The 13,543-nt window shown below is 39.4% G+C and overlaps 2 protein-coding genes across 2 annotated transcripts; both read left to right on the top strand.

The window, feature by feature from the left end:
- The first annotated feature begins 981 nt into the window (after window positions 1-981).
- On the top strand, window positions 982-4,129 carry LOC110051644 (proline-rich transmembrane protein 4-like). Its single transcript, XM_020757693.2, has one exon. It carries the CDS (start codon window positions 1,503-1,505, stop codon window positions 2,454-2,456), a length of 954 nt encoding a protein of 317 aa, XP_020613352.1. The 5' UTR covers window positions 982-1,502; the 3' UTR covers window positions 2,457-4,129.
- A 6,042-nt stretch (window positions 4,130-10,171) lies between these two features.
- LOC110051780 (proline-rich transmembrane protein 4-like) lies at window positions 10,172-11,430 on the top strand. The gene has a single exon (XM_020757853.2). It carries the CDS (start codon window positions 10,376-10,378, stop codon window positions 11,342-11,344), a length of 969 nt encoding a protein of 322 aa, XP_020613512.2. The 5' UTR covers window positions 10,172-10,375; the 3' UTR covers window positions 11,345-11,430.
- The last annotated feature ends 2,113 nt before the right edge of the window (window positions 11,431-13,543 follow it).

Raw genomic sequence — 13,543 nt, 5'->3', positions numbered from 1 at the left:
GTTGAGAGTCGAACTACCACGACTGCTTAGCTGACAGGTCCAAGTTTTGCTCGGTTGCTTAGTAAGAGTTGGCAAGATATTTTTCTCGACGGCAAACACCATTAACGCTAACGTCATTAATGCTAGCGCATTAGCGCTCTCTCATTTTTTCAAACGTTACCCTGATATCGCAATATGGACTGATAGTTCAAGCACACTGTGAATTATTTCCGCTGTCGGTCATCCGCCATCATGAATAAGCATTTTGTTTTCCAACGAATTCAACCGGTCGCTAGTGAAATTACAATCATCTATAGAATTGTTTACAGAAAGTTCGAATTGACGACTTGAATATTAGTGTACTGAAATGAAGAAAGAAATATTTAAAAAAAAATATTGCATTCTTACGGCAGGTTTGTTTGATAAATGTTGTTTCGTTTTTGTTTAACCGTTTCGTCTGCGAACTTAAAATTGAATTTCTCTTACTGATTGCCAAACTTTCGTTTTAGCGCCTAGCTGACGGTTTTCTTAATTCTCCTAACCTGTCTGCTTGGTAATGTGTGGATTTTGTATGGAGAAATTTGATGTCTGTCCCTCTAGGGAATTTGATGTTAAAGGACGTACATCGGAAGGGCACATCTTGAAAAAACAAAAACAGCCAATTGTTTCCCCGTTTGTCCTAAACATCCCAGCTTGTTTATTTTTCTTTTATTTTTGCTTCTATTATTGTCGGGGGTCTCCCTTAATTTGTGTCGTCGTCGCTGCTATTTTCAGCCAGTCAGTCCAACATGAAGTTGGATAGAAATTTCTGGTCATTTTGCGGTGGGTTTGTTTTTATTATTTCGCTTTGTTTTTGGTTTTTCTTTATTTCTTTATTCTTTTCTTGGATTTTGGTGGTTTGCGTGCTGTGGTTAACTCTCCAGAGGTCAGCTGAGTACACAATATCTTGCGACCACCTTTCGCATTCGCTTTAATTTCCTGAACGCATTGAATTTGAAGTGGCAAACCGTGACAGGTTAAAAGCGGTTAAATTTTTTGTTTATAATATGCTATATATATATATATCTCTCTCGTGAACAATCTTATTGACTTCCTCAGTTACATAAGCATAATTGAACTGAATTTACTTTAGTTGACAACTTCTTGAGAAGTGTCAAAAGTTTGAAATTATGTACTTATAGGCTGAATTTTTGCCAAGGGTTTTTGGAGCAACCAAAAGATTTTGAACTTTCACCATAACTTCGCACCCAAAATGTTGCATTATATCATAGTTTACCATGTAACCATGGTAGTAAAATCTGGTGACATGCTCGTCTGTGTTTCAACTATTGATAACCGCCCATCAAGCCTGTTTATTTATAATGGCACTTGAAACATAATTGGCATTTGTGGCCTGCTAGTTTATAATATAGCATCTGGATCCGACACGCAAAGTAAACATGCATTGTAAAGCCGCCGTGAAGTGAGTGCGTCCGAGGTGTAGAACAAATTTGTTTCGAGGTTTATAAAGCAGAACTTGGCGAATGGAAAGCCTTTCAACACCAGAATATACAATGGGAGAAAACAAAGTCCCTCAGTCGGAGCCAGTACCAGATTGGAAAGTAGCGAGAAAGCTCTGGGGAGCCGCATGGGAGTTACACTGGATCGGTTTTGGTCTTGCATTCAGTGCGTTAGTAGTATCGTCCTCTGTTGCGTTGGTGCAAGCAAAGAGGAGGAAAATGTTTGGCCGAAAGCCTTATGTGATCGCTATTAACTCTTTGCTCTTGATTTTGGGCATTACGCGAGCGTTATATCTATTGATTGATCCCTACGAGTCCAAACAGAACGGAATTAAAATGCCAAAGTGGTTTGCACAGTTCCTGTTTAACATCGCTTTTCCGTGCTTGACCTCCTCGTTTGGTTTGATCTTTTTAGTTTTCCTTCGGGTCGCTAAACTTCAATTAGTGTCGGAGAGACTCAGCAATGCACGTTACCTCATTGCTGTGATATCATTTCACTTCGCCATCGTCGTAATCGCAGATATCGCCGCAGCAGTTGATTACTCAAATGTCCATATTTTGTTCATCATATGCCAGTTGTTTTTCATCATCTGGGGCTTGCTACTATCGGCGACCTTCATCTACAGTGGACTCAAAGTTATCTACCGAGCGAAGAACGTTCAAAAACAACTCGAAACGCAAAGCGCAGCAAATACGTCTAAGGTTGCAAAGGTCACTATTGGGACAAGTTGTTTGGGACTCGGTATCAGTGCGTTACAGCTGTATTCGTTGGTGGATGTATATCGATTTTACAGCGACTTTACAGACCCGCCCCCGTGGTCCTGGTGGAGTTTTCAAACTTGTTCTCGCCTGTTAGAAGTCGCCATGGCTTGCACGATTGCTTACAGTGTCATGAAACCGTCTGCGCCTAAACGAAAACTCACGGTAAAGAAGAGTATTCTACGGTACGAGAAAACAGCGATTGAGGGCATTGTATGAGGAAGTAAGAACTGAAGATTCCTTATGCGCCACTTGGTGCAAAGTGGAAAGACAAGTGCATATCTAAAAGTGTTTTTACGGAGAGTAGTTCCCACGGTTCAGTGAGGAAGTCGTGCTTATTTAAATTCATTAAACCGCCAACTGATAGTGGCTTCACAGTGTTCAGTCCGGCTTAGATCGTGTCACAGTCGAACCTTGTCACAGCTGAAATTGCCAGAAGTAATCTTTCTTACCCGTTTTCTTAAAATCATAGGCATCGTTGCTGCTCTTTGGTTCATTGATTCCTCTTTGATGTTTTTCTAGCTCAGTTAACTTAAAGTTTTTAGAGTTTTCTTTGATTCGAAGCCGGTGTTTGTGTACAGGGCTAGCACTGTCCATGGTGACTCAGCTTCGGAAGCGACACAATCTGACGGGCCCTTCGCCGAAAATCAATAATTCGTAACCGTTCTAAACAGAAGCGCAAAGCGCATAGCAGCATGTCAACCATAAAAAATGCATCTTGTAAGTTGAAGAAGATTTGACTAGGTGTTTGAACATTCCTAATTTTATTATGCTTCGATTTTACGCAGGTGAATGCCAAGGTCGTGTATTGTATAATTTCCAGTATGTTCTTTTGGCGGTAAAGCTTATTTACGGCCGCGCGCCGCGAGAAGAATATATTTAATATCTGTATAGCCCCGGAAATGATTCAGCTCGCTTCGACGAAAATAATCGGCCCCCAGGCAGGTTTTCGCGCACGCCTCTCCGCGATTCGATGCACGTGCACAAAGATGACTGTCAAAATCTACGAATAATTGTTCTTTTTCTTGGATTTGAGTTGCATTACAGGCTCTACGTGTAAGGCTCATACCTCCAAGAAATTTGACGTTTCGCGGAGGAAATGAATGTCATAAGAACAAAATAAATATGGTTACACGGGTCAATCGCGTTACGTAACACAAGAGATGACAAGATCGACGAGGTGTGCGTAGACACGAGGTTTTTTCCATATCACGGAGATGTCTGAATTATAGAGGCAGAAATTATATGAATTCTGGTTTCTCTGGGATTAAGCGAACTGTCCGTAATATAGAGGTGTTCCTGTTATGTAAGTGTCCATAAGGAAAAGCTCGAATGTATTTAAATCTCAGGTCTCAGAAGAGAACAACGGACATTTTCTGGGAAAGCGCACTTAAAACCATGGTGCAGCCTTACTAGTAACTAAGAGGTATTTCTAAGCTAGTAAACGTGCGGCTCTTTAGTTAATATTTCTATAAAACAGTTAGAGACTCGATTGGCCTTGGTTGTAATATAATTGAGATTGTGGCTCATTACATGATGTACAATAAAATAAGGCAATTATGTCAGCTTATGTCTGCCACTGTCTAAGTCAAGCCAAAACGATCAGAGAAAAATAAGATAGAACAAAGAAATTCGAGTTTCACTATGAGGGATTTCACAAAACCTGTAACTGTAAACAAATGTTAAGACATTGCGTATCTGTTCGTTACAGGCAAAAAAAAAATGCTATGGAATTGTTTAATGGCCTGTTCTCATAATGTTAGCTTATTGTCTAGTATCTAATTTAATGGTGTCTGTGAACATGACATTGTTCAGGCAAATTAAAAGCTGTAACCTCGTAAAAAGAACTATGGAACTTCATGAACTTCTAAATGTATATTTTACCAAGACTATGTTTGTTCATTCTTGACTTTGGGTTTACTTAAGGACGGTGCCTACTAGATACAAAGGTCTTTGCGCCAGGTTAGAACCACGCGGAAAAAGCCGATCTTTGCAAGGGCAACTGGAATCTCCGAAGAAAAATTGGGGTAGCCATGCATTTTTTCGAGAAAATTAGCCTCAAATTTCAACAAACATGCTGTCACCAGCATTTTTCTGACAAAAGAAGGAAAGGATATTTCTTCACAGATTTCCTTAGAATTCGCCTTCACAGACAGAAAAGCAAACACATTTATAAAGATCTGAAACTACATGGTAAATGGCAACAAAAAACAATTTTGGTATGTTTTTAATAACAAAATCGTTGCAATGGCGCTTTTAGGGTCTCTGACAGCCTTCCTCTGGTTCAGCTAAAATACAGTCTAAATACCTTTTGTTCACAACCAGAAACTAATCACGTGTTGAATAGGCTTGCCACTTTCATTTCCTAACATAAAATGTAGGGGTAGCCACGCGTTTTTTAAAGTTATTGATCTTTTTTGAAAACCTTTGCGGTGCCCGTTACATATTTTCCTATCACCTTCCCAGTAAGTAAAACATTTGCGTATCTCGAACTTGTTTTGCGCGCGCACTATGCCATCTGCAGGTACATGTTTACAGTTGGATTTCAGCATAATTTGCGACAGATGACAGCTAGTTTTTCAGCTGGAAGACGTTAATAGTTAGTGGTCAGCGATATGCTGTTATTCTGGTGTTCCTAGTTTAAACACAGGTTCATTAAACTTGATTTGGTCAGTGGGAAAATTTTGCGTTCATTTTAGTCGTGTACTTGGTAGCGTAGTTGATTGCGTCAGTGTCAACCCAGCGCGCGCGTGGGGCTTAAACCTGCCTTGCGTGATGCGCAGAACGTGTGCGCACTAACAAAAGTAGGCACCGTCCTTAAATTATAGTTCTCGGCTGAGGTCTGAAATGTAAAGCAAACAAAACTTTCGACCGTATCTCCCACCAGGGGTGGTGGGGAAGGGGGGAGGAATCCCACGTAAAAAGAACGGGGATGCTTGTCGTACCTGTTAAGGTTAAAAACACGGTTTTGGTGCCTCTTAGAGTGTCCTGCGTCAAAAGGTCCACAGCAGGAACTTTTGTAGTACCCTTTAGGGTATTGAGCGGAGAAAAAATATGACAGGAGATATTTTGTTGTTTGAGAATGGGTACCTTTCAGGGGTGAAAAAAATTTCAAGCCACACCCACAAAACAGGATCCTTGGTACCTCCTGAGGTGTCCTCCCGGGATCTCATAGTCATCCTCAGCAAACAGGACGAAGAAGACGGTGAGATACGGTCGAAAGCTACGTTTGCTTTACATTTCAGACCTTAGACGAGAACTATTATTTATATTTTGCCACTGAGTTCTCGAGAATTAGAACAACTGAGTTTGACCAACTGTTGTGATATTCTTATGAGAGCAGCTGACTTGATTGCTTTTTAATCTTTAAATATTGTTCTTAATAAGTTGTAAGCCCAAGTTCCACTTTATAACCACTCAATTTTAATGTATTTCTTGTAAGAACAAGATGAGAAAATTTGGTGTTGAAAAAAACCCGACTATTTCACTGATCAAAGTTGGAGTTTTCATAACTCATCTTAGATTTTTCTTGTGTGGAGAATTTGATAAGGACCAATACTGAGTCTACTGAGCCAGGCTTTTCCTTTATATAAGCATCCACGCATGCGTGACTGTTTGGATCGTTCCAACCCCCCCTCATAGGAAGAAATGCTCTCTCGGTATGTTAGCATACAAGTTATTAGCAGGGAGATTATGACGGTTTCTGAGTAATATCTTATTTTACAACAATCAAAAGGAACACCTGGTATTATAGGTTAAATAAAATTTCCGTGAGCTCGCGTGAGGTACGCCCGGGTAATTTTTTGCGTTGTCGTTAATACATGTAATTAATCACCTACTTTAGACAGCAGCACGCTAATGATTTTCCTGAGACAAATGCCAAACTACATTGTATCTCTTGCCGTTTTAAAAATAAAACTGACACGGTTTGCTTAAAATAATATTCAAAGGGTAGAGTCTTTGGTATCAAAAAATCGAGAGTTTATATCACAAGTAAACCCTAATGGCGTGGAAGCCATCGCGAAATACAGGAAAACTCAAGTTAGACAAGCATCTTTATTTCTTGTGTTCACGCTATTTCGTAATAATCATGTTATTATGTAATGACAAGAATCAGAAGTCAATAACACTTGATATCTTACCTCTGATATGAAATTTATAAGCGCATGATCATGAGTAGCTGGTCATTTATGGCATGATCGCCGATTTCCCTGCAGACCTCCACTTATTTCTCATAAATATTCCATTTATCATATCCACCAAGAACTCAGGAAAATTGCTGACAAATGTCAAGAACTTAGGAAAATTGCTGACAAATGCCTCTTGTTTTGTTATTACCTGAATCCATATTTGCGAGCCTAAAATAACGAAACTTAACTAGCAGAAAATAGCCGTCATACGTGGCTGTTGAATTGATGACTCGGCAATGGAAAATGAAATAAACGCACTCTATTTCAGTTTGGTTGAATTTTTTTGTGTGTGCTTTTCGTTTTCTATTTAACCTGGCTCAACTATTGGGAAGAAATTCCATCAAAAGTTCATAAGCATTTTTAAAAGACTTTCCTATATTGGCCTCGGCTTGATCACATTGAGCTGTGCATTTCTTCTTGCACGTACTCACTGTCATCAGATATCCGGCTTCATCACTGAACTGATTTGAAACTTCTCTTAAAAGGTAGGAAATTATCTTCAAATCGGCCGAAGGATACATGGACAAGGAGATGATAATCAGTAAGTCATAGATAAACAAGAAAGTGCAATTAATGAGTCTGACTTTTTTGTGTTTTTTCGACTATACCGACTTTCATGCAATTACAAATTTCTATACCGTCTTTGAAAATAGTTGAGTTGCACTTTCGAGCTTATTGAGCAATCACCAAAAATATCAGTATTTCAAATGGCTTCACTTTGCCCGAGCGCGAGCCACTCTTAACAAAGCTAAGACACTCTTTGTGAAAGCTCTGATATGCCTCTGGAGACAGTCCCTTTGGCTTTTGATAACGGAGTTTTATCTCAGTCACTTTGCCTTAAAGAAAACATCTCCGCGTTCACTGTGTAATGCTCGCGTCAATTTTGTCTAATTTACATTTTCACCTGGTTAAAGGTACCGACAAACCTTTTATCGTCTCAGCTGATATTTATTTCTTTCTTCCCTGTTCATTTCCATGATTACATCGCGTGCAAACGACCAATTTCCTTGATGCAAAGAGGAAGGAAATCTGATCTGAAGCGCGTAGAGAGCTACTCAATGTTATTTTGTAGCACGTGAAGGAGGTTCTGAAATCGTCCAGTTTTCCTGGAAGGAAGGTAGACCTAGGTAGTAAGTCTTACACCCTTTCATAGTTGTTCAGTGACTAATCGCACCTTCTCCCTCTTCGAGATGCAACTGAAACATTGAAATATTGTAATAGTAAAATGAAATCCGTTACAGTTTTCCAGATTGTAATCTTTAAGTCGATCTTGTACAATATTTCCAAGTCAAGAGTGCCGAAATTTCACATATGTAGTGATCTAGTTCTGTCCTATTCTTTATGATTACTCGCTCTTGTCTCTTTACCGATGTCTTTTCTTTGTGTTTTTCAACACCGGGAAAATAGATATACGCTGATATTTGCTACTTCCATAGTTACCATGCGCACTTCTGCCTAGAACCCAGGCCCCAGATGTTTCTCATTTTGCCTAAAAAGGAAAAAACAAAATGTGCGTGGAACGAGAGATGGATCGTCTCCCGCCTTCCCATGGTCCCACTCGGGCTGCGTGCGTACCCTTTTGTTTGTCCACGCGCTTGTTCGATTAGGACGCGTTTGAGGAGGAGGCCCCAAATTTCATTCATGTAACAAGAAGATCACGTGAGATAACATATTATTTCACAGCAAGGAGGAAAAGATTTTGCAAGTGTGCAGGTCTTCCAGAAGAACAGTACCTTCTTCAAGTGACCCTCGAGCTGGCCAAAACTTCCCTCTGAAAGCTGAAATGTTCAACTTCTTTACGGGTTTATATTTCGTTTAACAAGCACGGCGAGAATATTGAAATTATTTTTAGAATTGACCGGATACCCAGGGAAGCGGTCGGAAACTGGGCAGTCCATCATTTCGATCTGGTTCTGTTTAATACCATTAAAGGAGCTCTGTTACGTTTAGGCTTCTTGAAAAGTGTAGCCTAAATTTTTCAAGTTTACGTTGTTTGAAATCCGTGTTAATCCTCTCCATCCTTAACCATCCTTGTTCCCTTCTGGTTTATTATTATCTCTTTGATGTTTTTCTGTTAGTAAACTACTATTTTCAAGTTTCCTTCAATTTAAAGATAATTTTGTACGTGGCCAAAGTAATTAAAAACTTCGTGATTGAGCTACTTCAAATTAAGGTCGTAATTTTTGCTGTTGTCATTACGAAAGCGTTTTCTTTTGGCGTTAATTTCCAACATCAGGTAACTTGGTGATATTAATGGCCTCATCATTTGCGTTAATCTACTTTATCTGATCGATTTAGCCGCGTTTCATGAGCGTTATTTCCTGAACTAATGAAATAGTTAAACATGATTTCTATTATCCTTTAAATGAAAGATAGAAAGACTGTGATAGGCTGTGTAAAATTTATCCTTAATTCACCTGTCAGAGAAGTTTACCTTACATGTTTACAGTGCCGAATCATGTTTAGTTTGGTTAAAAGAGTCAGGTATTATCAATGCCCTACAAAGAGGTCTAATGAGTTAATGAGTTGTTTTTTTTTAGATAATTTTCCTCGACTAAAATTTGTTTTTTTTTTAATCTCAGGTTTTTTTATTCTTTACGTTTGGTCTCGCACCGTAAAAGTAAGTGTTTTATCATATTATATTCGTGACAAATCCTCCAACTGAAAAAGGCATCTTTGCGTTTCGCGAAAATTCGAAGTTATTTTATCAATTAAAGGAAACCTAGCTTGCCTTAATGAGTTATTTTTTCTCTCTTCTGATTAAATTCTGTGAAACTTCAATCACGCCGTTCTCTCTAATTGGACGTTTCCAACCTATATTAGCGACTTCTCCCCAAGATATGTGTTTCCTGCACATTGAGCGGAAAATATGGAACGAGATTCGTTTTGTTCAGTTTTGCTGTCATTTCCGATGTGTTTGGTCCAATTAACAAAAGAATTTAAACCTGGCAGGATTGATATTAATATTTGCGTATCAACAAAACCATTCAAACAATTTAGCGACAGGTATCTTGCGTAAGAACTATGAAATAATTGCCTTATTGCATGCCACAAGCAGTGCGACGTTACTTCTGCTATGGGTTCGGTAATGCGGTTGTATGTCTCTGCATGGTGGTAGTCAAGGTTCAGAGTGATCATTATCATACAAAGCCAAGACTAAGAAACATCTGAATTCTGCTGCTGCGTGAAGTTGGATTCGGCAAAAGCTCCCGTTTGCAGCTAATTTGCTCGATATGTCATTCATTCAGCACTGGTTCGTCCAAACGAAGTGCCTTGCTTGTTTGTAGAGTTTACATTGTTGAATTTCAGTATTGACCTCAGCACTGACTTCAAAACAAGCACCGTTTATCAGGCAATTTGACTGAACTACCCCGAAAGCCGCCAATCTAATTTTCGGCTTCTCGTTGTTGAAGGCGAAACCGTTCGTTTTCGATCTCCAAGAATCTATTGGACAAAATATTGATTGCGGATCGGTATTTTACGACAGGCAGAATTTTACCAGCTGAACTTAGGATTGACTATTATTTTTAACGGTGTATTACGGATGGTCTTATCAGTCAGCGTTTTGACTACATCATGGAAGTTTTTATCGTATCGCTCGACTTTCATCTGTAGTGCAACAAAATCAGGTCTGGGACATTCACTCCCACATCTTGCTTCAAACAGTAGCGAAGTACGGGGGCGGTTTATTGCCAGCAACTCGTGCCCTTGATAAAAAAAAAACTGAAGTGATTCTCAAATCGTTTTTGAGTTGAAAGCAAAGGACAATAGACGAACGCTCACTTTTCACATTGATTGCGGGTCATTTCTGCTTATTATTAAACTATTCGCGTCGTGTCTTAACGATTTCCCACAATTCCAGAGTGGCTTCACAAAACGTGTTAGTTAAGCTGGTACAGCCAGCTGTTCAAGCATAAGATATTTTCCCGCGTTTAGTTCACTTCTGCCATGTCAAGTTCTTCGTCAACCAATATAACGCTTTCAGATCCCTCTACTGTCCCTCATCCGGAGCCAGGCCCTGACTGGAAGGTGGCAAAACAGCTTTGGGGAATCGCTTGGGAGATCCACTGGGCCGGGTTCGGAGTCCTTTTCAGCATGTTAGCCACACACTCTTTCCTCGCTCTGGCCGAAGTAAAACAACAACAAGGATTTGGTCGAAGGCCGTTGGTCGTAGCTATTAACTCCCTGCTTGTAATTCTAGGAGTAACTCGAGCCTTGTTTATGTTTCTTGATCCTTATGAGTCTGGAGAGAATGGTTTACATTCCCCGCATTGGTTAGTGACATTGTTTTATGGTATTGCTTTCCCCTGTCTAACGTCCTCGTTCTCCTTGATCCATCTGGCTTTTTTGGAAGTCGCCAACGTTCACATTGGACCCAGCAAGCTTCAGAGTGTCCCGTTTTTAGGCGGGGTCATTACATCTCACTTTGTTCTCGTCATAATTGCGGAAACTACCACTGCTACCAATGCTAAGTTAACTCCACTGCTTATCGTTTGCCAGTCATTTTTCATCCTTTGGGGATTTCTTCTCTCGGTGAGCTTTACTTACAGCGGTTTAAAAGTCATTCTTAGCTCTGAAAAAGTACAGAGACAACTTGAGATGATTGAAACTGGAGCAGCTCGACAGACGGCGAGTGAAAAACGACGAAAAACAAAGACCATTAAGGTCGCAAAGGTCACTTTCGCAACGAGTATTTTGGGATTTGCCTGTTGTGGACTGCAGCTTTATTCATTGTTCGGCGTTTACAGCTTGTATAGCAAAGCTGTGGACCCTTCTCCTTGGCCTTGGTGGATTTTTCAAACATGTTTTCGATTGGTAGAATTCTGCATGGCTTGTACAATAGCCTATAGTGTTATGCAACATTCGAAACCGGCTGTAACCAGTAAGAGACATATGAGTAACCACACAATCGAGTAAAGAAACACGATTTTGTTTATTGTATGAAATTGAATTGTGATGTGGTTTTTTAGCAGGATAATGGCCAGTAAAAAGGCTAGCTGAAATTTGTCTACTACGTTAGATCAAGGCAACAGCTTTAATCCTCTGGAAAGTGACGTTGTCAGGCTTACGGGAGAATATTTTTCAACGTCATTGAATCACAGAATGCGTAAAACAAGTTAGGAATGGGACAACAAAGGTCAACAAATGGCAAATATTACAAAACGTAAATATGCAAATCACGTAAATATGTAAATCCTGAGCAATTAAAAAGTCAACTTGTTCAGAAATAAACTTACCTGTGCCAGCTGATCCCAAATGGCTTCAACAAACGACTTCATTTGGAAGAGAATCACCTGCAAAGTTTTAAGTGTTTTTCTCCAACTATCTTCGGTTCAATTTTTCTTTCTGTCAGTTTCCCTTCAAGAGAGGTTGAATTGAACCGTCACATGCAATATTATGATGGCTGAGCCAACACCAGTGAAAATTAACACGTATTTAAGGACTAAAGTAAACAAGTATTTTAAGTGCTGTAAGTCACTTAATCTTTTAAATTGAGCGGTGTAAAGTTTTCAAAATATCTTCGTCAGGGCTGGAATACACCTTTTTAGCTTGGGCAGTTTTTTTTTTTTCATTACTGTCCTCGTGATATTCTTTAGAGAATTTAAGAGAGTTTTCTTTTATCCATCTAAAACGTTTTCATTCATATACACGCGACTATTTGAAAACTTTGAAAGCTGAAATTCTCAACAGTATCGTCTCCTGGTTCGAAATGAGGTAACGAACCGCTCAATTCAAGCTAACAGATCTATTTGTAAAATCAAAAAAAGATATTTTAAAACAATGCTACATACTGGCAAAAGAAGGAAATGTGTATTAATGGAAAGTAGTAATTTTATTATACTTTTTCGCAGCTTTATTTCTACGGTTGGACACACTAATTCGTCACGAAAACGGAGCTTTTGTGAAAACGCTCTTCAAACCGGAGGAATTAGAAAACGCCGGCTTTTCGTTTTCGCGTGGACAGAAAAACTTTTGGAAACGGAGCTCTACGAGAACGATGGCGTCACGATAATCATGTGATTTCCCTGATCGAGTTTCCCTCAGAGTCAAATCCAAAATGACCGGTGATTGTTGCGTTTTTACTTGAAATTCCTCCGGCGTAGTTTGGACAGGGCATAAGCGGACACACTGTAAAAAAGAAAAACAAAAACAAAAACAAAAAAAAGAATGTTCACGGTATTTGTACTTAATAACCCTGTTGGCACTAGCTTCCGTGCCAATAACTGCGAGATACTCAATATCGACAGGAATATATGAATATGCGTCACGGAATTATGTCTGAATCGGTGTTTGGGCCATTACTGCGCGATAATTTCAAATTGAATAGTCCAATCCTAGAATACCAGTTCATTGAATTCATTGTTATAAAATGACGATAATTAATTTCAGTGGCGAGCAGTTGTCTTGACAAAATGATCTAGCGTTGGAGCAAGATGACCGCGAAAGACTATCGACTCATTCGGATTTACTGGTAAGTTCTGTAGTGACAACATTTGTAAAACCATCAAAGTGGTTATTTTGGTGCCGGCTTCAGTTTGAGCAGTTTTAAATCTCTTCGAAATCGACTGAACAGTTCCTACTAAAATTCGAATGCTTTCAATCTGAGCCCAAACATTTACACCTCAGTTGGCCTTCTTGGCATATTTTCTGCCGAGAACCATAATTATCCATAAATTTTTCACATACAGTTAACTTTGAGAAAACACCAGAAATTAAGAAGGCCCAAACTAAGAAAGAGACAAAACTTGGAATCTTGCGCAAGTTTTGCGTGCAGAGGACACAAAACATACAGCTCAACATGAAGAGTGATTTCATTTTGCCACATTAAGTCTTCCATTAAAGATGATAGTTACTCAATGTTGTTAGTAACATTACGATCAACTGGTCCGGGCTGGCTAGCTTGTGAGGACGTTCATCTAGGTACAAAAATTAAGATCTAGTTCTAAACTTAAGTATCTGAAATGGGTTGATCCGAAGAGTTTTGGAGATGTTTTTATTTTACTTATGTCAATTCGCCAAAGTTTATCAGGCAATTACGATGAAAAACCAGCACAGAGTCAAAACTAGCAAGCCGAGCATGCGCAACTAGTAAACCGAGTATGCGCAACTTGGTAA

This window comes from Orbicella faveolata, unplaced genomic scaffold, assembly GCF_042242905.1.
Source record: "Orbicella faveolata isolate gen_17 unplaced genomic scaffold, um_ofav_v1 contig_3, whole genome shotgun sequence".
In the NCBI taxonomy this organism is placed as follows: domain Eukaryota; kingdom Metazoa; phylum Cnidaria; class Anthozoa; order Scleractinia; family Merulinidae; genus Orbicella; species Orbicella faveolata.
This window is presented reverse-complemented; position numbering and strand designations above follow the sequence as displayed.